General features: G+C 33.9%; 1 protein-coding gene across 14 annotated transcripts in view; it reads left to right on the plus strand.

The window, feature by feature from the left end:
- Positions 1-21,916, plus strand: part of LOC136036050 (fat-like cadherin-related tumor suppressor homolog) — a 401,362-nt gene that overhangs the window by 124,543 nt on the left and 254,903 nt on the right. For all 14 annotated transcript variants that reach the window (XR_010619615.1, XM_065717994.1, XM_065717993.1 and 11 more), the window contains one exon: positions 9,232-9,384. Coding sequence is in view for 13 of the 14 variants with exons in the window: in XM_065717994.1 (XP_065574066.1) it covers positions 9,232-9,384 (153 nt within the window). In the remaining variant the exon portion in view is untranslated. The remainder of the gene's footprint in view (positions 1-9,231; positions 9,385-21,916) is intronic.

The following is a 21,916-nucleotide window of genomic DNA, read 5'->3' on the forward strand; positions in this document are numbered from 1 at the left end:
CACTCTTCACGTCTTATCTTGTCTTCGGAATTGTAAAATAAACATCCGAGTTTTGCCAAGGTTATGTTTGTAATATTAAACAATCAATTTGATTATTAACATTTTTTTCGACTGAATCTCTAAGAAAATAAAATAGTGTCGCTCTAGATAGGTCTGTGTTTGAATAACGTTTAAGAGTGGCAATTTTGTGTTTTGGGTTTTTCGTTGTTGATTATGATGATGACAGAGATTTCCAATTCGGATGAGGAGTTCTGTTTATTTTTTTTAACAAGCATTCCCTAGTTTCATAGGTTTCTTAATTTGAGTAAGGTGATACGCACTATGCCAATTTAGGTACACCTGATCAGGCTCGTTAGGGGAAATGACGCAAGCCTTCGAGGGGTTTAAAAGTGGCAACCCAACTCCTGTTTTTGGATAGGGTCTGCTAATGTCAAGTTTTAATTAATTAATTAGATTTATTAATTAGGTTAGATTAATTAATTAATTAATTAATTAGATATTTAATTAATTTCAATTTTGATCGTTTGAGGCTTCATCTATTGACTGAGAGTAATTTTTGTTTGTTCAATTTGTCAGAATTACTTTAGTCGTTTTATTAAGTCAGAATTTCTGTAGAACTATTTCTGTTCATTTTAGATTTTTTTCAATCTACGTACGGCAGGGAGTGTCCAATTCCTTGAATCTGAATGTTGAAATTAACAGATGTATGTGTATAATATTTAGAGGAAGTGTGTTAAAGCAGATTATTTTGATTTCACTCAGTGTGTATTTAACTCACTTTTAAAATTTTTGGTTTATCTAAAGTGTTGGGAAACTATTTTTTCAAAGGAATTTCAAAGTCTTACATTTGAAATCATTTTAACTTCATCGTTATTATTTGCGCTACCTTGTGACTGCTTTCTTTACGCCATCTAAGAAAACGATTTGATGTCTAGCACTTGTAATTTGCACGATGGTTTGAAATGTTCACAGGCGTAAATGAGTCTGAATCTTGGGGGTTAGGAGGATCTAAACCACCAAAGACGGAATTTTTAGATTATTATTTTTCAGTTTTTATGGAAGAGGCTCTTGACGAATGTATTTGGGGGATCCGTATCCCCCCTTTGCTTTTAAAATTAAAACCCAAACCCTGCAAGGTGTAAAACTAAAATATTAGGGGATTAAATCCATACATTGTTGCCCATTGGTCACACAGGTATTCATCCTCCCCTCCGCTTTAGGAGATCGAAAATATACGAAAAGTATAACTTTTTTAATATAAAAAATAAAAACAAATAACGTTACTCTTTTCAAACCCACTCCCAAGAAGTTCGTTGTAGGGTTGCCCCCTGGAAGTAAATCTGATGGTATCCATGAAGGAGGATGTTCTAGGATTGAAATTCAGTTTAAATATGTGTCTTAGAAGGGCTTTGGTGTTATTTCGATTCACTTTTCCGCACTGCTCACTTGTTTTGTTTCTTTCGTTTTGTGCAGGGACAGCAGTCTTATGTCATAAGCATCAAAGTCATATGTCATATTCATATAGTCACATAGTCTTATGTCATGGCATAATCTATGTCATATGTCATAGGCAGTCGTAAGGGCATCAAAATAATTTTCACTCACCTTTTAAAATATCGAAAGTACACGTTCTCCGAGTTCAAGTTCAAGTTCAAGTTCTGTTTATTACTACATAATTTCAATATAAAAAGCCAATTTGGCAGAGAGAGGGCTCGAGGCCAAATGGCAGAATTTGTGTTATAACAAAGAGAAAAATTGGGGTTATTTCCTATAATTTTATTTATTTATTTTATTTTTCACCCACACGATATATATATGGTGGAGTAAGAATAAACATGAAAAAAACACAAAGAGAAAAATAAATACACGCACAAAATCAACGAAAAAATGGATAAGACGGTGGTGAGAGGATAGGCGCGCAGAAGCTGTCCTGGAGAGTTTTCTGTGAAGAATCCCCAGCTTTAAAGTTATATCAGGAACTGAAAATTTTCTAACACGAGTCCGGTTTTTTGTCCAAGGTGGAAGATACAGAAGAAATTTGCAAAATTTCAAATAATTTATCCAAATTTTTTAAATTACCATTATTAAGAAGAGAGAAAAGACCTGAAGCAATTGCGTGTTATAGTGTGCTTTAACCGTATTGACGTCCTTTTGTGACACATATCCTTGCAAGTTTTTTTTTTTAACCAATCACATTATCCTTAAAGGACGTTACAAAGAGAAGCCTGTGTGCCTGTTGTTGTATTTATCTGTCGTTATTTCGAATTTTTTTGTCAGTTAAAAAAGTGAAAAATCTGGTAATTTTTACATGAAATTTTAAGCAAAAAAGAAGGACGAAGGGTTTTGTGTTACAGAATTTTTATCTGTTAGTTCTCTATTTCTCTCAAATTTTTTTGTCAGTTAAAAAAGTGAAAAATCTGATAATTTCTACATGAAATTGGAAGCAAAAAAGAAGGACGAAAGAGTGTTGTGTAACAGCATTTTTACCAATTAGTTCTCTATTTATCTGCGGTCCATAAGGTACCATGTCTGGGTGAGTCTAAGCGAGTACCAAGTTAACCCATAGTTGTAAGTGCTGCTGATTTCCCAGATGTAGCCTAATCTAAGATGTGCTCTGTTATCCTTGAACCATAGTTACAAGCTTAATTTTGGGCTTAGTAAAAATGCTCTCGAATTTCTGATGCAACTTTTTACGTCGAGTTTAAAAATTCGTTGAAATTTTTGTGTTGTCCAAATCATTAACCTAAAAATCTTTTGGTGTTCTTTTGTTGGCAACAAGTTGGGACCAAATTAATAAAAAATAACATAAACAAGAAATTTAGGAAATAAACCAAAAAATTAAATGATGTTCAGTAAACAAGTACTGCATCTGCAGGTTCAATCCCAGCTAGGTTTACTGTAAAACAAAGTCTGTTGTTTACTTCTCACATTTGGTTATCTTATTTTTCATTTTGTTTGATAAAACCCTAAATTTATAATTACCAGGGGGACCTTCCGACCGAGTAAAACCTACCGTTGAAGGATTTAGCTTACACTGCTACCCAGTTTTGTACTTTTTTTTTTTTTTTCAGTGTTAATTTTTTTCAAGGTTGGAAATATCGTAACTTTAGATAAAGATATTTCCTGGAAAAGCTTTTTAGTTATATCCTACTTCTTTTAATGTTTAAATTTTAGATATTTTGTATTGTCTAGGTTTGCCAAATGAGCTATCCAAATTTTACCCAGTGCTCCTGAATAGGAGGGATGAATATGGTTTTAATGACTATAAATGAGTACCATTTTAAACAAAAAACGGAGTAAGCCATAGGCTTGTCACATTACTTCCTCAATTTCAATTCCAACTGCACCTGCTTCAACATTAAGTCTGTTGCTTACATTTCACATTTTATATTATGTTTTCTATTTGACAAAACTTTATTTTTGGTTTGACAAAACTCTTAACTTCAATTTGAACAGTGGTTCTCAACCGATTTTGGGTCACCTAACCTAAGAGTCCCCACCTAAGAATTTCTAAAATCCTGATGCCCCCCTCGTGATATGTAAATTGTTCAATTCAAATGTTACGTATTCACCTGAAGGGGGGTTAAAAGGCTGTTAAACTCGGTATCTTTTTTTGGCTGTTCTCTTAGCATATTTTATTCTAATGAAAAATATTGCCTGAATTCAAGGCTTTTTATGGGCCTACACTGTATAAAGTCATTACAATACTATCATGTCTCTTTTTTGCTCTCTAAATGTATTTGAAAGTCGCGTCATTCACATGAAAAATGCTTCTTTTTTTTACAAAAATGATATAGTATAGTTAGCCGAAGGATGGACGGCCTACTCATGACCCAACAAAATATTGCCATGACCCACATGTGGGGTCTGTGCCCCAAGCTGGGGATCATGGGTCTATAGTTTGAAGAACCAATGAATACTTTTGACTACCTTAAAATTGAATTTAAGATTTTTGAATTTAGCTGGTACTTACTCAATCCCATGGCTTTAAAATTTTAAGTTTAAAATTTTTATCTTAATTTATTTTGAGGTTTTAATTCTTCCAACTTCCAATTAAGGCTTTGGTACTTATCGGTTATATAGTAAACACTCGGGAAGTGGAGTTCGATTAATGCTAATGAAATCAAACAAAATACGATGAAAATTTAATAGTTTAGAAACAAATTTGGACTATATATTTTAACATTCGAGGGGGGAGGGGTAAAGCATAGCATATATTACACTAATCTCACCAACCAAAATACAAACTAAATACTTAAATAAGATATAGCTACAATTTATTTTCCAACCAAGCCAAAGCTAATTGTGTGGTATAAAGAAGTTGTTTGACCAGTTTCCGCGATCGAAATTCTGTAGTGTTTATTATATAACCGACAAGTACCAAGACTTTTTCTAACGAAGCTTTTTATATAAATCCAACTTGTTTTAATGTTTAGAGTTCAAATATACATCATTATGTGGATTTTCTAACTGAGCTATCAAAATTATACCCCAGTGCTCCTTAGAGGCGGGGTGTGGTTATAATAAGGATTAATAAATACTGCCTCCTCAGTCTCAGTTCCAACCACACCTGCGCAGCACTAAGTCTGTTGCTTACGTTCCACATTTGGTTATTATGTTTTTCATTTAGTTCTTTCATTCTGAACTAATGCTTGAGTCTCTTTCAGCATTTTTATGTTCTCAAATTTTACTCTATAAATGGGCTTTTTGTCTTTTTGTGAGTTAATAACATTGCTAGGCAATATGGCCTTACACTTAATGTGTGGAATTGTTTGTTTCTTCTGTATTATTTGGAATATACTTTGTCAGTCGTAAACCAAGAACCTAAAAAAGTAATAATTGAAGGCTAGAAGTAGGGTTTTCTTCCAGTATTTAGACTGTGAATGATAACGGGCTTTTTCACAGGAAAGGTGGTATATTCTTGACAAATTATTTTAAATATCTAAAATATGGACGTTCAGTAAAGAGAATCTCCGTTTCCAAGTCATCAAATTGCATACTAAGCAAGGTAGTAAAATTAAGTGAAGTGGTATAAATCCTCAAATAGTGGATGTCAAACTTATTTAGGAATTTAAGGAGGGGGATAGATTCATTAGCTTTATGCCTTCTTCATAGAAAAGACAGCGAATTTTTGGCAAATCATTTTGAATATTCAAAATATGGACACCACACGAAGACAATTTGCTTAGCAAAGCCAGTAAGTAGTATATTAGGTGAGTTAGTAAGTCACTCCACAGCTCTTATATTGAAAATACTTCTATATACGGAAAAATCTCTCAAACTTAAAGGTCAGCATAAAAAAACACTTTAAATAAGCGTTAGTCTGAAAGGATAAAAGGATAAAGATCCTCCAGAGTCATTGCTGGCGCATAGGGTGTCGAATCGACGTTTCAGTTGCTGGGTGTTTTTACAGGGGCAAATAGCAAGCTTGTCGCCCAACCTTGCTGCGACCGGGATTGAACCCCGAACCCGTTTGGGGGGATCTGCGTTGGGCCCCATTTTACCAAGCAGAGCATCAATCCACTGTGGTACAACAGATTGTTAGCCTGAAAAGAAATCCTAATTCAAAAGCTGGTACAGAATGCGCCCGTATTGATTACGAGCGTATTTAGCTCGAAAAACTCAACATCTCTCCAGCCGGATTCCATACAACTTAAGGTATATGTTCCTCAGAAGGAAGCGATTTTGTGACAAGCCTGCAGTCGTAACTCACCAAAAGGACAAGAAACTAATATCATTGAATTCCTTAATCTTAAATATATTCATTCACCGAACCAAAGTTATAATCCTGCTTCGAGTTGTTCTTAGAGAAGGGTCTAAACTTAATTAAAAAAAAAACGAAAATTTACTTTTTTTTAATGATTTTCAACCAATTTTCATTGTATTTTAGTATCGCGGTAAATAGACAGAAATGAATCTCAGTTATGAAATGACAGTTAAATTTTCATATTTCCAGGATATGTTTCTACGTAAAAAAAGAAGACATTTATACTTCAAGCTTGATAACTTCATATACTTTGCCCTAAAAGGGTCTAGCTAAATACAGAAAAAGCTAGTAACTTTTTTGGACAATCTAACCATCGATTTAAAGTTTGGATTGTTCCGTTCACCCTTTGTTCCTCCCATGGTGCGATTTGAGCAAAAGCGCAATTGAAACGACGCATTTATTTTGCAGAAAAAATATACAAAAATATTTGGAAAATTGTAGGCATAACGTTGGAGAATCACCGTTACCTTTCCCGTGGGGTGGCTCTCTCTCATGAATTTGAAAATCAGGTGGCATCTGGTGGAACTGTGGAGATCATTTGGGGAGTATTCCAAGCGGGGGGGGGGAACTATGTGACACACATGGCGTTCCTGGTGTTGGATTTACACCAGGTGGTGGATTCTGATTTTCTGCGCAAAAGCAGCAACTTGAAACTAAGAGCTACACGATATTTATTTACTTAGTGTCATAACATGAACTGAGAAAAGAATAGCCATAGGTTGAGTTTGAGTTTCTACAAATGATGGCCTGCTATTAAACTAGTTATTGCGTGTTTGTCTCAAGCTAGTAAAAGTCAAATTACATAAAGTTTAAGACAAAAACGAAAATCAGAATTCTAGTTTAAGCTTAAGAACTTTAACTCTTAAAATGGTTTATAGACAAAACAAAACTTGATTACTTTGCTGGACATTCCGGCCATACATTTAATTGGTGGGACTGTTCCGTGTTCTATGACATGTATTTTTTCATTGGTTTAGCTTTCCTAAAAAAGTGGGCTTATTATTAAGTTAGTTATTGCGTGTTCGTATCAGGCTATTAAAAGTCGAATTCCACAAAGTCTAAAGAAAAAAAGAAAGAAAGTTGTGCTCAAAGCTGGAGAATTTAATTTGCTTGTCCGAAAAATAGTCTAGAGACAAAAAAAAAGTTAATGCTTTTCCTAGACAATCCAAATCTACATTTAGCGGGTTGAATTATTCTGTGCTTTATGCTATGCATTTTCTTGGTGTTGAACAAGAAAAGAAACAGTTATGGGTTGGGTTTGACATTCTAATCGGTGGCTCAGTATCTAAGCAGATTATAGTGTGTTAGTGTCATGCTGTTAATAGGCTTCCATAAAGTATAATAAAATAGTAATAATGAAGCTTTACTCTCTAAGTTCGAAAACTTCATTTACTTGATACGTAAAACTGAACAAAAATTAGCAAAAGTTAGAGAAAAGTTAGGTAATTCAGTCAAGAATTGCCTAGCTGTAGCAAGAATGCGTTATATGTCATGCATTTTCTCAATGGCTAAACATAAGCCTACAAAAGTAACAGCTATCGATCGAGCTTTGCTTTCTAAAATGCTGGCCTTTTATTCATTTACTATTACTAATAATAATAACTCACTCGCCCGCATAACCAACTCACCCGGTTTCATTTACTATTATTTACTATTACTTTTACCATTTACTTATTATTTTTCTTTTCAAAAGTAAAATTAATTATTACTTTTAATATTAAAATTTTAAATTTAAAAGTATTTAAATTTAAAATTTAAAAATAAACCTTTATCAAATAGTTCAATATATGAATCTGAGTCTTATGCTGATTCCAACTATATGATACATGTAAAATTAGTTAAAATTATATAAAAGTTTAAAAGTATTAAAATACTTTTAATTTTAAATTATTTTAATATTAATATAGTAATAGTAAAATTTTTCAAAAGTAATATTATTTACTATTACTTTTCCATTATTTACTATTACCTTTATTCATTTACTATTACTAATAATAATAACTCACTGCATAACCAACTCGCCCGAGGCAAACATAGCTGCGCATACTTCTTTTCCACCGTAATCTGTTCAAGGCTTCACTCGCTACTTCTTGACATGAAGTTCTAGTTTCCTCTAAATCCTTCCTTATGACCTCTTGGTACTCCATTCAAGGATGACCTTGGCTTAGTGGTGATTCTGGCCTCTCTTGCGCCCGGGGCAAAGTTTTAAATAGCGCCCCCTCCCATGTCTTTCACAAAATTTTAACAAAATTTTCATTTATTAGCAAAAATTGTTTCAATTGATTAATTAATTAATAATTTATGTTTTAATTATTTTTAGTTTATGATTTAAATCATTAAATTAGTGTAATTTAATTAATTCAATTTTTTTTTTATCAATTGATTTATAGTTCATTAATTATTTTATTTATTAACTGCGCCCTTTGCTTTGTTTTATTAAAAAAAATCTCGAAAATCACAAAATGGTTATTACTCTTAAACTATTTACTTGAAATTTTGCGCCACTAAATTTCTGCACCCTGAGCAAGTGCCCCCTCTGAAAGCACAATATTTGGCAACCTAGATTTGTAAAACCTTTCCAGAGACAAAAAAAAAAACATTACTAGACAATCCGGCCATATATTTAATGGGTGGATTTGTTTCTTGAGGAATGGGCGAAAGTTTCCTCTCTAGTTTTTGAAAACGATGTATTTTTACGTTTCCTTTAAGAAACTAAGTGAGTGGTAGGAAAAAATAAACTTAGAAAAATGTATTTGTTTTTACTTTAATTTGTTTTTAGACGAAAATTGTACGGTATAACATTTTTTAATGATTCATTAATTCATAGCGATGCATAAAAGCGAATATACCAAAAAAAAAAAAAAAAAAAAAAAAAAAAAAAAGTTAATACCGTTAATTGCTTGAGAGGCAACATAACCTAACCTTTAAAAGTATGAATTGTAATATAATCCAATATAATCCATGGAATCCATAATATAATATCTTACTTTATGTCTTAACTGGCGTAGCTTGATTTATTTAAGTGAACCTTTAATGAGTTCTAATCCATGTAATTATTATCTGGTGGAATAAAAAAGTTTACAGCTTAAATTTTAGGTAAGGTATCCGAGTATTGTTTTCCCCTCTGGGAGGGATCGAAATAAGGGCCTAAAACACCTAAAAGTAGCCTACGTGTTTAGTATGCAAGTGTTCCAGAGATATTCTTTGGGCCTGTCAAAGTAAAAAAGCCTTGTATCGCAAATGTACAATTAGGTATAATTATCTATTTCTGTGACATCTGTTGAGAAAAGGGAACAATTTCTCAGTTTCCTTATGAAGATAAAAAAAAGTAGTTTAAATCCCTCTTATTTTAATACTATTGAATGAGTTGATCCAGTTATCAATGAGGGTCGGGGGCTAATTGTCCCAATTTTTCTTTGATTAGCTTTGGTTTGAACTGCTTCTCACTAAGAATTTATTTTTAGGTTCTTGCCTTTGACAAAGATTCCGGAATAAATTCCGAAATTGAGTACAGTCTTGCTGAGACTGGTAAGTCTGGAAAGCCTAGATTTTCAGTTGATCCAGTTCTTGGCACAATTCATTGCCTTCGTCCTCTTCAAGCTCGCTATGATTTTAATGTAAGTAGATAATTACGAGTGTACTTGCTTTTTGTTACAATTTTGTTTACTCCGAATTGGAAACAGTTTTTTTCTGAAAAGCTTTGTCTGAATTTTTCCCTATTTTTAATACATATTTTTATATTTTCGATTTTTCCAGCCTAATAATTGCCCTTGTATAATTGGGCAAATAATTGCCCATTGCCCTGCCTCCAAAATTATTGTGCATCGATTGCCATGGTTCATTTGTATCCTCGTTGTTCCAAAACTACTTTGCGAATATTTCATGTTTCTTATGTAGCTTCAATAATTTAACTGCAATTTAACTGGAAGAATAGACTGATGAACAAACAGAGACCTCTACCGCAGCTTTTAAAACTATCGTCATTATTATATTCTATGGTGTTTCAACACATTAATTATTTTTTGATTAATGACTGCTATTTTGATGAATGTAATGTTTTACTTTTTATGCTGCAGTATAGGAGTCTGCATTATTAATTCGAAGTGAGTTAGCATTTTTAATAACTAATTTTAAATTATTAGTTAACTATCAATCAATAATTTTTAATAATTATTTATTCTTAGTTATAAGATGTTTTATGTTTTTATTCTTATAAAAACTATATATATATATATATATATATATATATATATATATATATATATATATATATATATATATATATATATATATATATATATATATATATATATATATATATATATATATATATATATATATATTTATATATATATTATATATATATTTATATATATATTATATATATATATTATATATATATATATATATATATATATATATATATATATATATATATATATATATATATATATATATATATATATATATATATATATATATATATATATATATATATATATATATATATATATATATATATATATATATATATATATATATATATATATATACAATTTTAAATATTATATAAAAAAATTTATATACTTTTTTGTATAATAATTTTTTATATAAGTTTTAGCTGATTGATTAGTTTTAGTTAAAAGATTGTTATATAATTGGGGAAGCTTTTTGTGAGTAATCTCCCTACTGTTAATATCACCGGACGAAAAATATTCAGTTTTAGAGATTCTTTAATTTTCTTTTAGAGATTTTTGTGTATTTTTAGACCTGTTCTTATAGAAATAGTTTAACAGATCTAATAGTTTATATTGTCTAATTAATATATTACTTCTAATTCGGCTACAGTTTGAATTTGATCCAGAACCAGACTCTTGAAATCCAGTAACAAAAAAAGTAAATAAAGTAAGTAAATAAAAAGTAAATAAAAATAAACAAAAGTAAAAGTAAAACTAAATAAAAGTAAAGTAAATAAAAAAGTAAAAAAGTAAATATATCTTTTGATTCTCATAAATCCAAGAAAACGTCCGTGATTCCTAAGAATCACGATTCTTCCGCTAAGATTCCCAATAAGACCTTTTTCGGTGACAAAAAAGGAGACAAATACCAGGTCCCCTATAATCACATAAGACCTTATAATCACATAAGATAATCCTCTTCTGTTATTTTAAATTGCAACACGACCTGATAAAAAAGAGACATACGCCACTTAGAGGCTTATTTCTCTTTTTTTATCTTAGTAACGGTACAAGATATGATAATTGTCACTGCACCAATCGATTCCTCGTCCTAACTATAACAATATATATGTCTCACTTTTAGTTATCACAGCCGAATAGCTTTGCGAATTTAACATTTGCATGACCCTCCGAGTTGAATAATATTGAACTTCTGCAATAGTATTTATGCTGACGATCGTTGCCATGTCGATGGAATGGAAATAATATCTTGTATATCTTTTATCATATCACATTGCGGTTAAAAAGGATTTTCTGCGATATTGAATTTCGCTTTCTCATATTTTGTTTTTGTCGCATCAGCTATCTTCTCTCAAATTTTTACGATTTTTTTTCGCTATTTTATTTATTTATTCATGGTTATGCGTCTGCCCTGACGTCCCTACTTAACCACCATTAACTGAATTTTGTAGACGTATCAGGTTTAATGTCTCTAAAGGCAGGTCTGAAATTTATGAACTTGAAAAAAAAGATTTAATGAATTAAGCTGACATTGTATTTCCAAAGTTTTTCTGTTCACTCAGTGCTCTAATATATATGCATATTACTTAAGTATTATATCATCGTTCTAAATCAAAGGCAGTATCTCGGTTTTTTTAGGACTTACAAAGAAAGGAATATTCCTCTAGTCTATCGTTTCTTAGCCTTTTTAGCGCTATGACCCTCAAAATATATTTGAAATAAGTTCTGACCCCTCCCCCCTGTATTTGAATGTTCTAACGGTGTAACACAATTCCTAGCTACTAACCCCTTCTAGATGTAATGGAAATTTTATAGGCTGTTCTTATTGGTAGAGATGGTAAAAAGGTAAAGGTAAAGGATACGGCATTAGACTTTAAAGTCCGTACCGGCAGTGCTGATCTCCGTTTCTTGGCCCTTCAGTCAGGAAGTGCAATGGGGGGTTGGGGGCCAGCCATCCTGTGCTTTCGCACACCCTTCCTGTTTACCTTCCCCAGATTTCTCCAGGTACCGATTTAGGGCTGGGTCGACTCTGGCTAAGCTTACAGAGTCACGCCACTGACCCCTGTCCCAAACTGAAGAATTGGGTACACTGGTATTCGAACCCGTGTCCTCTCAGACAAGGGATCGCGAATCCAGCGCATTTGGTAGAGATGACAAGATTATTGCCCTTTTCTCACAGAGGGTCAATTGAGCACAAACATTGGGTAAAGTAAATTTAGCCTTTAATTTTTTGTTTCTTGAATTCCTATATCCCTTCTAATACCCTACCCTCTCCCTTCTTCCAAAGATATCGGATCAGTTGCAGGCCACAAAAAGACGCAACTATGAAGTTCTTAGTTCCCACCAAGTTTGGCTGAGATTCGATGCCTCTTCCAATAAATGTGCTCATGACGAGAATTGAGAAACACCCTTCCTTCCCTCCCCCAGAGACGTCAAATGGATCCTGGCTTTGAAAGCACATGACTAGGACACTAACAGTCGCTTTTGCTAAATTTGGTTGAGATCCAACACACTTTTTTAATAGACAGCCTGAAAACTATAATTTAGATACCCCTCCCCCATCACAGACGTCAGTGTGCTCTAGGATCCCTAGAAAGAAAAATCAGGACATTAGCTGTTGGCTCAATGTCTAATAAAGTTGGGTTGATATTTAACAATTTAATATTATTTAACAATTTATCTAGTAGATGTTCCAATTATAAAAATATAGGGGCCATTCCCCCCACAGAGCGTTTGTCAAGTACGAATTTCTAAATTTAAAATTAGGACACTTACCCACTCTTCAAGTCTTCAGGTCCTATGAGCATTTCTACGAATATATTTTTTTTTAAAGTATATTTATTCATACAGTTATTTCCAACTAAATTGTTTGCTTTTTTTCGTATAGGTTGGGTCTATTGTCGATGGGATTTGACCCCCCAGGCTCAGAAACGATTTCTTAGGTGATGCTTCTCAACTCGGGGTATTTTCTGTGGTATATTACTTCAAGGGGAGGGCGCCTGCTATAGAGGCAAAAAATGTTTCAGAACCTCTAGCTTCTAGTTAAAAGATTATCAGCCGCTCCTGTTTATGGCATAATCAAAATTAAGCAACACTATTCAGCTCAAGGACATAGGGGAGGGGGAGCTTTCCCCCTAATACTAAATTTTCCCGAATTCTGAGGTACTTTTTCTTCCAATTATCGAATAATTTTTTTTTAATTATTACCCTCACGAAAAAAGCTTCTGCATGTGCCTGATTCAGCTGCCCACTATAACTTACATTTTAATTTATTTATATTTTATATAGCCTTTACATTTTAAATTTTATATTTTAATTTATTCGTTGAATAGAAATTGTTTCCGCAGGAATTCATTTTTTTTCCTCTCGTAATATCAAAGGAAAGGACAAAAAAAAAAAAACTTTGCAGTCGGCTCTTTGTAAATATAAAACTACAGATGGATCAAATATTAGGTTTTTTACCTTTCGGTACATCTCTTAAATCAGTAAATACAATTGTTTTAATAGCTCTAATTGCCTTAAATTGCTTAATTCCCTTTAATGCTTAAAAACTCAGTTGCTTTGATTAAATAAATACGATTGCTTTTCAACATGTTTTTAGTTTTTTCCCATAATTTACGTCTGAATTGGTAGCACTTCTTACTTCTTTAAGTACATTTTATGGCCTTGCCGTTTGGACGTGTGTGAATGTAAGAAATGTCACTAATATTTATGATTTCCTGAGAATAATAGTCAAACTTTTACTCTTAAAATTACCCAATTCTAGTTTAGTATTTTATTTCTACCATTTTTGTTTATATGTCAAACGCTCTTTAAAAATACGTGTGGCAAGCTGAAGTTATGCTAAGATGAAATTTTTTACCTCAAATCACTGTTTGGGTATAATTAAGGAAATAACCTACACTCATTTAGTAACGGGTAGGAGGAGGAAGATTTCCCCTGATTTGTCTCATGTAGTAACGTGTAGGAGGAGGAAGATTTTCCCTGATTTGTCTGACATAGTAACGGGTAGTAGGAGGAAGATTTCCCCTGATTTGTCTTAATATTTCCCCTTCGAAAAAGTAACTTGGAAAAAGCTTGAAAATTTCATATGAATACACATGTATTTGGTTATTAGGCTCTTCATTAGAAATAAAAATATGTGCCCCTTCCCCTGATATTTGCATCTAAACTTAAGATTACATGAGTATGAAGTATGATTGTGTTCTCCAGGGGCTATCCAAATCTCCTCTCAAGCTTGAGTGGTAAGGTACTACATTAGATATGACGTCTGTTTTTATGGCACTTGGTATTAACCAAGTGGCATATAGCAATCGCAAATTCTGTCGGTCTGTCTGTCGGTCCCGTTTTTGCTACTTTAGACACTTCCCGGTAAGCTAGGACGATGAAATTTGGCAGGCGTATCAGGGACCAGACCAGATTAAATTAGAAATATTCGTTTCCCCGATTTGACCATCTGGGGGGCGGCGGTTAATTTGGAAAAAATAGAAAACATGAAGTATTTTTAACTTACGAACGGTTGATCAGATCTTAATGAAATTTGATGTGTGGAAGGATATTGTGTCTCAGAGCTAATATCTTAATTTCCGACCGTATCTGGTGACATTGGGGGGGGGAGAGTTGGGAGGGGGAAACCTAAAATCTTGGAAAACACTTGTGAAGGGAGTCGGGTGAGCGAAGGGATCGGGATGAAACTTGGTGGGAAAAATAAGCACAAGTCCTAGATACATGATTGACCTAACAGGAATGGATCCACCCTCTTTGGGGTAGTTGGGGGGGGGGGGTTAATTCTGAAAAGTTAGAAAAATGAGGTATTTTTAATTTACGAACGGGCGATCGGATTTCAATGAAATTTGATATTTAGAAGGATCTTGTGTCTCACAGCTCTTATTTTAAATCTCGACCGGATTTGGTGACTTTGGGAGAGTTTGGGGGGGGGGGGCTAAAATCAGGGAAATCGCGAATCAGCGGATCCGCTCTATTGGAGGGGGGGGGGGGTTAATTCTGAAAAATCAGAAAAATGACGTATTTTTAATTTACGAAGGAGTGATCGGATATTCATGAAACTTCATATTTAGAAGGATCTCGTAACTCAGATCTCTTATTTTAAATCTCAACTGGATCCAGCATCATTGGAAGGTGGTTGGAGGGGGACGGGAAATCTTAGAAAATACTTAACGAGGAGATATCAGGATGAAACTGGATGGAAAGAATAAAAACCTGTCTAATATACTTGACTGACATAACCGGACCGGATCTGCTCTCTTTGGTGTTGATGGGGGGGGGGGGCTGTAATTCGGAAAAATGAGGTATTTGTAACTTACGAACGGGTCACCAGATCTTAATGAAAATTGATATTTAGAAGGATCTTGTGCTTTAAAGCTCGAATTTTAAATTCTGACCAGATCCTGTGACATTGGAGGGAGTTTGAGGTGGAAACCGGAATTCTTGGAAAACGTGAAAATTGGGGTATTTTTATCTTACGAATAGGTGATCGGATCTTAATGAAACTTGATATATATGGAAGGATCTTATGTCTCAGATGCTCCATTTTCGGCTCGAATTGGATCCGGGGACATAGGGGGTTGGAGGGGGAAACAAAAATCTTGGAAACCGGAAATCTTGGAAACTCTTAGAGTGGAGAGATCGGGATGAAACTTGATGGGAAGAATAAGCACAAGTTATAGATACGTGATTGACATAATTGGAACGGATCCGTTCTCTTTGGAGGAGCTGGGGGGTGTTAATTTGAAAAATAAGAAAAACTGAAGTATTTTTGACTTAGGAACGGGTGACTGGATCTTAATTAAATTTGATGTTTAGAAGGAATTCATGTCTCAGAGATCTTATTTCAAATCCCGACCGGATCTGTTGACATCGGTGGGGGGGGGTTGTTTGAGGGGGAAATCTTGGGAAACGCTTGGAGTGGAGGAATCGGGATGAAGCTTGGTGGATAGAATAAGCAAATGTCCTTGATACGTGATTGACGTAACCGTACTGGATTTACTATCTTGGGGAGTTTGGGGGGAGGGGTTCAGTGATTTGGCGAGTTTGGTGCTTCTGGACGTGCTAGGACGATGAAAATTGGTAGGCGTGTCAGGGAGCTGCACAAATTGACTTGATAAAGTCGTTTTCCCAAATTCGACCATCTGGGGGCTAAAGGGAGAGGAAAAATTAGAAAAAATGAGGTATTTATATATTACGAGTGGGTGATCGGATCCTAATGAATTTTGATATTTAGAAGGACATCGTGACTCAGAGTTCTTATTTTAAATCCTGACCGGCATTAAGCCTCTGATTTTCCTTTTAAATCAATCTATTGATTCTTGGAATTTTTTAGAGCTCATACCGTATGAGCTCTTGGCTCTTAGCTCTTCTTGTCTCGTCACAAGTGCCATATGAGCTCTTAGCTCTTGTTTCAGTTTTCGTGGTTATTTTTCACTCTGTTCTTTGTCTTATTAAAACGATACCAAAACAGTTAAGATTTTGTTCTTACTTACTTGCTTGATCCGAATTATTAGCAGTGGGGAAAGCCAAGAATCCATGTCGGTGGTGAAAATATAGCAGAACACCACGAAAAGATTGAAAATCTATATATTATCCATAGTTAAGCTCGAGCTTGACTTATTTTTATGAGTTTACGCTGAATATATATTTATATTAGCCTGAGCTTGTATAACAAATATATATCTCTTTATTGTAATTTTTGAAGATATTGGCACACTAGATATACAACAGTATGGTTGTTTTACATATAATCTTTTCTTAGCACCTTCATTACTGCAGAAGTTCAAAATTATGTATACATATACTATCTTTATAAGTGTGAGTATCGAAACGTATCCAAAATGAAAATGAAGAGCAAAGACAAGAGCGGGTAGCAGCGGGTAGCGAACACAAGAAATAAAGCGTGTCCAAAATGAAAATGGAGAGCGAAGACACGGGTGGTTTGAAGATCTGCAAAAACGAGAATCTGAGCGAGCCAAAAAGTTAGAATATGAGTGAGTCACCAGTTACTTTTGCCAAAAAGTGGGCGGTTAGAAGATTTGCGAAAACGAGAATTAGAGCGTTTCAAAAATGAAAGTAAAGAGCAAAGACACGGGCGGTTAGAAGATGTGCGAAAACGAGAATCTGAGCGACTCAGAAATGAAAATGAAGAGCGAAGACACACGCGGTTAGAAGACAAGCGACACCGACATCCTTAGTGAGTCAAAATGAAAATGACGAGCAAAGACAAAGACGGTTAGAAGGTGTTCAAAAACGAGAATCTCCGTCGTTGATTTTTGAATTAAAATAGAATAGTTGTGGGCATCAAGTCAGGGCTGATTGTAGAAAAAGCCAAGACAGATAGTTAAATTGGGTGAGAGGCAAGTGAAGATGTCAGAGCTTACCGTGGAGCCGATTGCTTCTCTGACCATCAACTAGTTATACCACATGCAAAATTAAGTTGAAGGTGGTGAAGAAAGTGTCAGTTACAGTCAAATAATTTGATATCTAGAAGTTCCAAGGTAAGACTATTCGTCGAAAATATAATCTTGCGCTAGAAAATAAGTTCGTAGCTTTGAACCTCGATGACTCCGACGAAACAAGTTCAGATTGTCTATGGAAATCAGTATCGGAGCGCCAAAAAGATGCTGCAGTGGAAGTTCTTGGATATAAGAAACGAAAGAAGGAAGAGTGGATTAGTGAAGAAACTTGGCAGCTGATTCAGGGAAGAACAAATCTGAAAGCTCTTGTTGATACATACTCACGTAGTCATCCATCTAGCCAGTCTAGCGGTAGGTAATACTGTGATAGTTTAAAAAAGCAGTATAAACCTGCCCACAAGCGAGTGAAAACGTCTGCCAACAATGACAAGAGAACATAACAGCTGATGCAGAAAGAGCAGAAGGTCGGGGTGACCCTTGCCCTTTCAAAGAAGATAAATATGGTCAGCTCCTTACCAATCAGGTAGATGTCCAGAATTGTCGGAGTGAATATTTCTCGGATATTGTGAACCAGCCGATACCCCATGAGCCACTGTTGATCCCTGACGTGCCCCTATTTAACTTGGATATCTCTTTGGCCCCGCCCTCTTTCAGGAAATTGTAATAGCCCTGAAGTTGCTAAAACTGGCGAAGCAGCTCGATGTGATGGAATCCTTCCGGATCGAGAATAATTGCATGCGTAGAATCCTTGCCGTACATTGGACAAAAAGAGTAAAGAATGCCCAGATAAGGGCTGATACCGGAAAACCACTGGTGACCGACGAGATCAGAATGAGAAGATGGAAGTATTGGGGGCATATGACCCGCATGAGTAAATGACGCCTCCCAAACGATTTATGTTGTTGGACCCTATCTGGCATTCAAAGGAGTGGAAAACAACGCAGCACACTTGGTCGATCCCTGGAGAAAGAGACAACGAGTCTCCGAAGCACTCTGAACGAACTTGGGTCTTTGGCCCAAGATCAGTCAAGTTGGAGGTCAAACGTCGCTGCCCTATGCTCCCCAGGCGTAGGAGGATCTAAGTCTAAGTATGTCATGAATTGCAAAACTTTGTAAAAATAACTTAATTCAGAATCTTCAAAATCAGAATCTTTAAATCTACACAGAATTTAAAAAAAATATATTGGGGGAGCTGTGTAATGAATGTCTCAAAGTCGTGGCCTATCTAGATCTTCCTTTTTTAGTCTATAAAATCTTAGTATATGTTTAATATATATATATATATATATATATATATATATATATATATATATATATATATATATATATATATATATATATATATATATGTATACATATATATATATATATATATATATATACATATATATATATATATATATATATATATATATATATATATATATATATATATATATATATATATATATATATATATATATATGTATACATATATATATATGTTGGGACGGGGGTCAGTGGCGTGACTCTGTAAGCTTAGCCAGAGTCGACCCAGCTCTAAATGAGTACCTGGAGAAATATGGGGAAGGTAAACAGGAAGGGTGTGCGAAAGCACAGGATGGCTGGCCTCCAACCCCCCCATTGCACTTCCTGGCTGAAGGGCCATGAAACGGAGATCAGCACCGCCGGTAGGGACTGTAAAGTCTAATGCCGTATCCTTTACCTTTACCTTTATACATATATATATATATATATATATATATATATATATATATATATATATATATATATATATATATATATATATATATATATATATATATATATATATATATATATATATATATATATATATATATATATACATATATATATATATATACATATATATATATATATACATATATATATACATATATATATATATACATATATATATACATATATATATATATATATATATATATATATATATATATATATATATATATCATTGTTGTTCGTTTATAATTATAAGCAAATTATATCTAAAAGATATTAAGCCGCATATAAGACTTGGTATTAAATGTTTCGAAAAAAGTGACTTTTATCTCACTCTGTATATTTACAATTCTTTCGATAATTAACTATATCTGCGGAATATCAAGAAAGAGAGAACTAATGTCCTGGACTGTTCCTGCTGATTGGGATCGTTATCCCCCGCACACATTTGATGATTAATCTCCCCTTTTGTAATCAGGAATGTAGAACTCTTTGTAATTAGGATAATAATATAGTTCTTTTATATGCTCTAACAAATATTAATCAAAGGTTTTATCTTCATTTAGCCGAGTTTGTCATAGAATAATACATAAATGAGAAAATGGAAACTGATTCATGAAAATTAACATTGAAGAATTATTTCTAATTGGGCATGGATTGAATTTCTGTATATATATATATATATATATATATATATATATATATATATATATATATATATATATATATATATATATATATATATATATATTGTTCAAACAGAGCCTTAAATTGTTCAAACAATACAAAAGTGTATGTACCGGAGCGTACATAGGGAGGCTAGGAATAAACATACCTATGTACTTTTTAACACACCCTTGACAGAAAGTAGATAAGTGGAGCAGTGGAGAAAAAGGTTACACGGTAGCGCTATTCGGAGTCCATATATAATTGACAAAAAAAAATTTAATCGAAAATTTTCTTGGTTATCCCCCTTACTTACTTTTTTTGGAAACTTGCAACCTAAAGGCATATTCCCGGTGATATGGATCTTCCCCACCCGCGAACCGAAAAGAGAAAATCCTGTCGATCTTCTAATATTGGGATAGAATTTGCCATTTATTTATTTATGTATTTCATGCTTTCTCTTTTTTTACATTCCCATTCCGTTCTAAAATACTGCTTTTGAACATCGTATTCTCCTTGCTATCTGTACTATCTAAACCGTCCAAGATCTGAAACATTCCAAAACATTCCATACAAAAAACGTCCAAAACATTCCAGGAAAAAAAGGTTTTGAGTTACATGCAGTATGTATGACTTTTTTCGGGTTGTTCTTACTTACGACACGTGTCAAATCGATGAATATCTCTGTTTCATCTATCATTATTTAAAACACAGTTTTTTCTTTAACTTGGTGTTATTTTGTTAACCTTCACTTCTTATTTTTTATAACGGAAGTATTTGAGGGCCGTTCTCTAGTCTACAGTCACATACGTAGGTGTGACTTAAGGATCACCCTCCCCTCCCAATTTCCAAAAACTTATAATTTGCATATGCAGGACCAATAACTATAACTTTAGTACAGTATAGTTATATGACTAGCCAAAGATCTGGCTAAATTGGCTTATTAAATAGCAAAAGCTGGTTTCGTGGGATTTGGTGATTTCTCCTCTAATTCCTGCAATGAATTTTCAAAAAATTCCAGCGCTTAACTAGCCATCTCCCCAAAGTTTGCCTGTTTTTTTCTTGCATTCTCATACCCTCCCCCCTCCTCCGGGAAGTAACCTCTATGTATGTGCTTGGCCAAAAAATATAGCTGGCTAAGTCGGCTAATCGGCTAACAAAAAGCTGCCTTCGTGGTCTTTGGGGGCTTTCCCTGCTACCTTTGGTCAACAACTTGCGCCTTTTTTGCGCTCAAGCATTGGGAAAATTTCGCGATTCTAGCTTGAATAGTTTAGCTAGAAATTATGTGTAAAAACATAAATACCCTTGATTTTATCTACATCTCTACTTTTGTTCATTTGGGTGTGTGTAGATATGTGTGATGCCTCCTAAGCTAATGAATCGAATATTATAATTTTTTTTTAACACGAAATTTTCGACATCATTTTTATAAAATTCTGAAACAGGCTTATGCCAGCTTTGCCTCTCACTCAGAATATCTTGGTTTTGTCTACAATTGGCCAATCAAAAGGTATTCATTGAATATTGCTACTATTGATACCGCTGCTGTTCATCCCTTCGTATATGGTAACCACCATTGCCTTTAACGCAAAAGGTTGAATCAGTTGGGTCCTAGATTCCATAAATTCCATCATAATGGTCAGAAACCACATTCAGTTGGCATAGCTTTTCTCGGAGCTGACTAAAAATCTTACTTGTCATTCTCAAAACCCTGTAGCCTATCTTCAATCTTTACATGGTTTGCTATAGAAAATCTTAATTCACTTTGCGTCGTTTCAATTTGCGTCGTGTTTATCTGGAACGCAACTTTTCTCCAATTAGTCATGGTTTGATGGCAACTTGTTTTTAATTCAAAAATCAACATTTTCATAAATTTTAGTGTAGTAGACATCATAAGGAAGATGTTTTTTTTTATCTTTGTAAACAAAGAAGAAAGGAAAAGTCCATAAAATCCCCATCAAAGCGACGAGACGTATTTTCGATATATGATGTGACCTATCACGAGGAGCGAATGCCCAAGCAGGTGCCTGACCGAAGCAAATTGCTATCAAAAAGTTCGCAAAGTAGACTTTATCCGATTTATCCGATTAAATATTAAAGTATCCTCGAAAGGG

The sequence above is a fragment of the Artemia franciscana genome, chromosome 15 (assembly GCF_032884065.1).
Source record: "Artemia franciscana chromosome 15, ASM3288406v1, whole genome shotgun sequence".
NCBI classification, from domain to species: Eukaryota; Metazoa; Arthropoda; class Branchiopoda; order Anostraca; family Artemiidae; genus Artemia; species Artemia franciscana.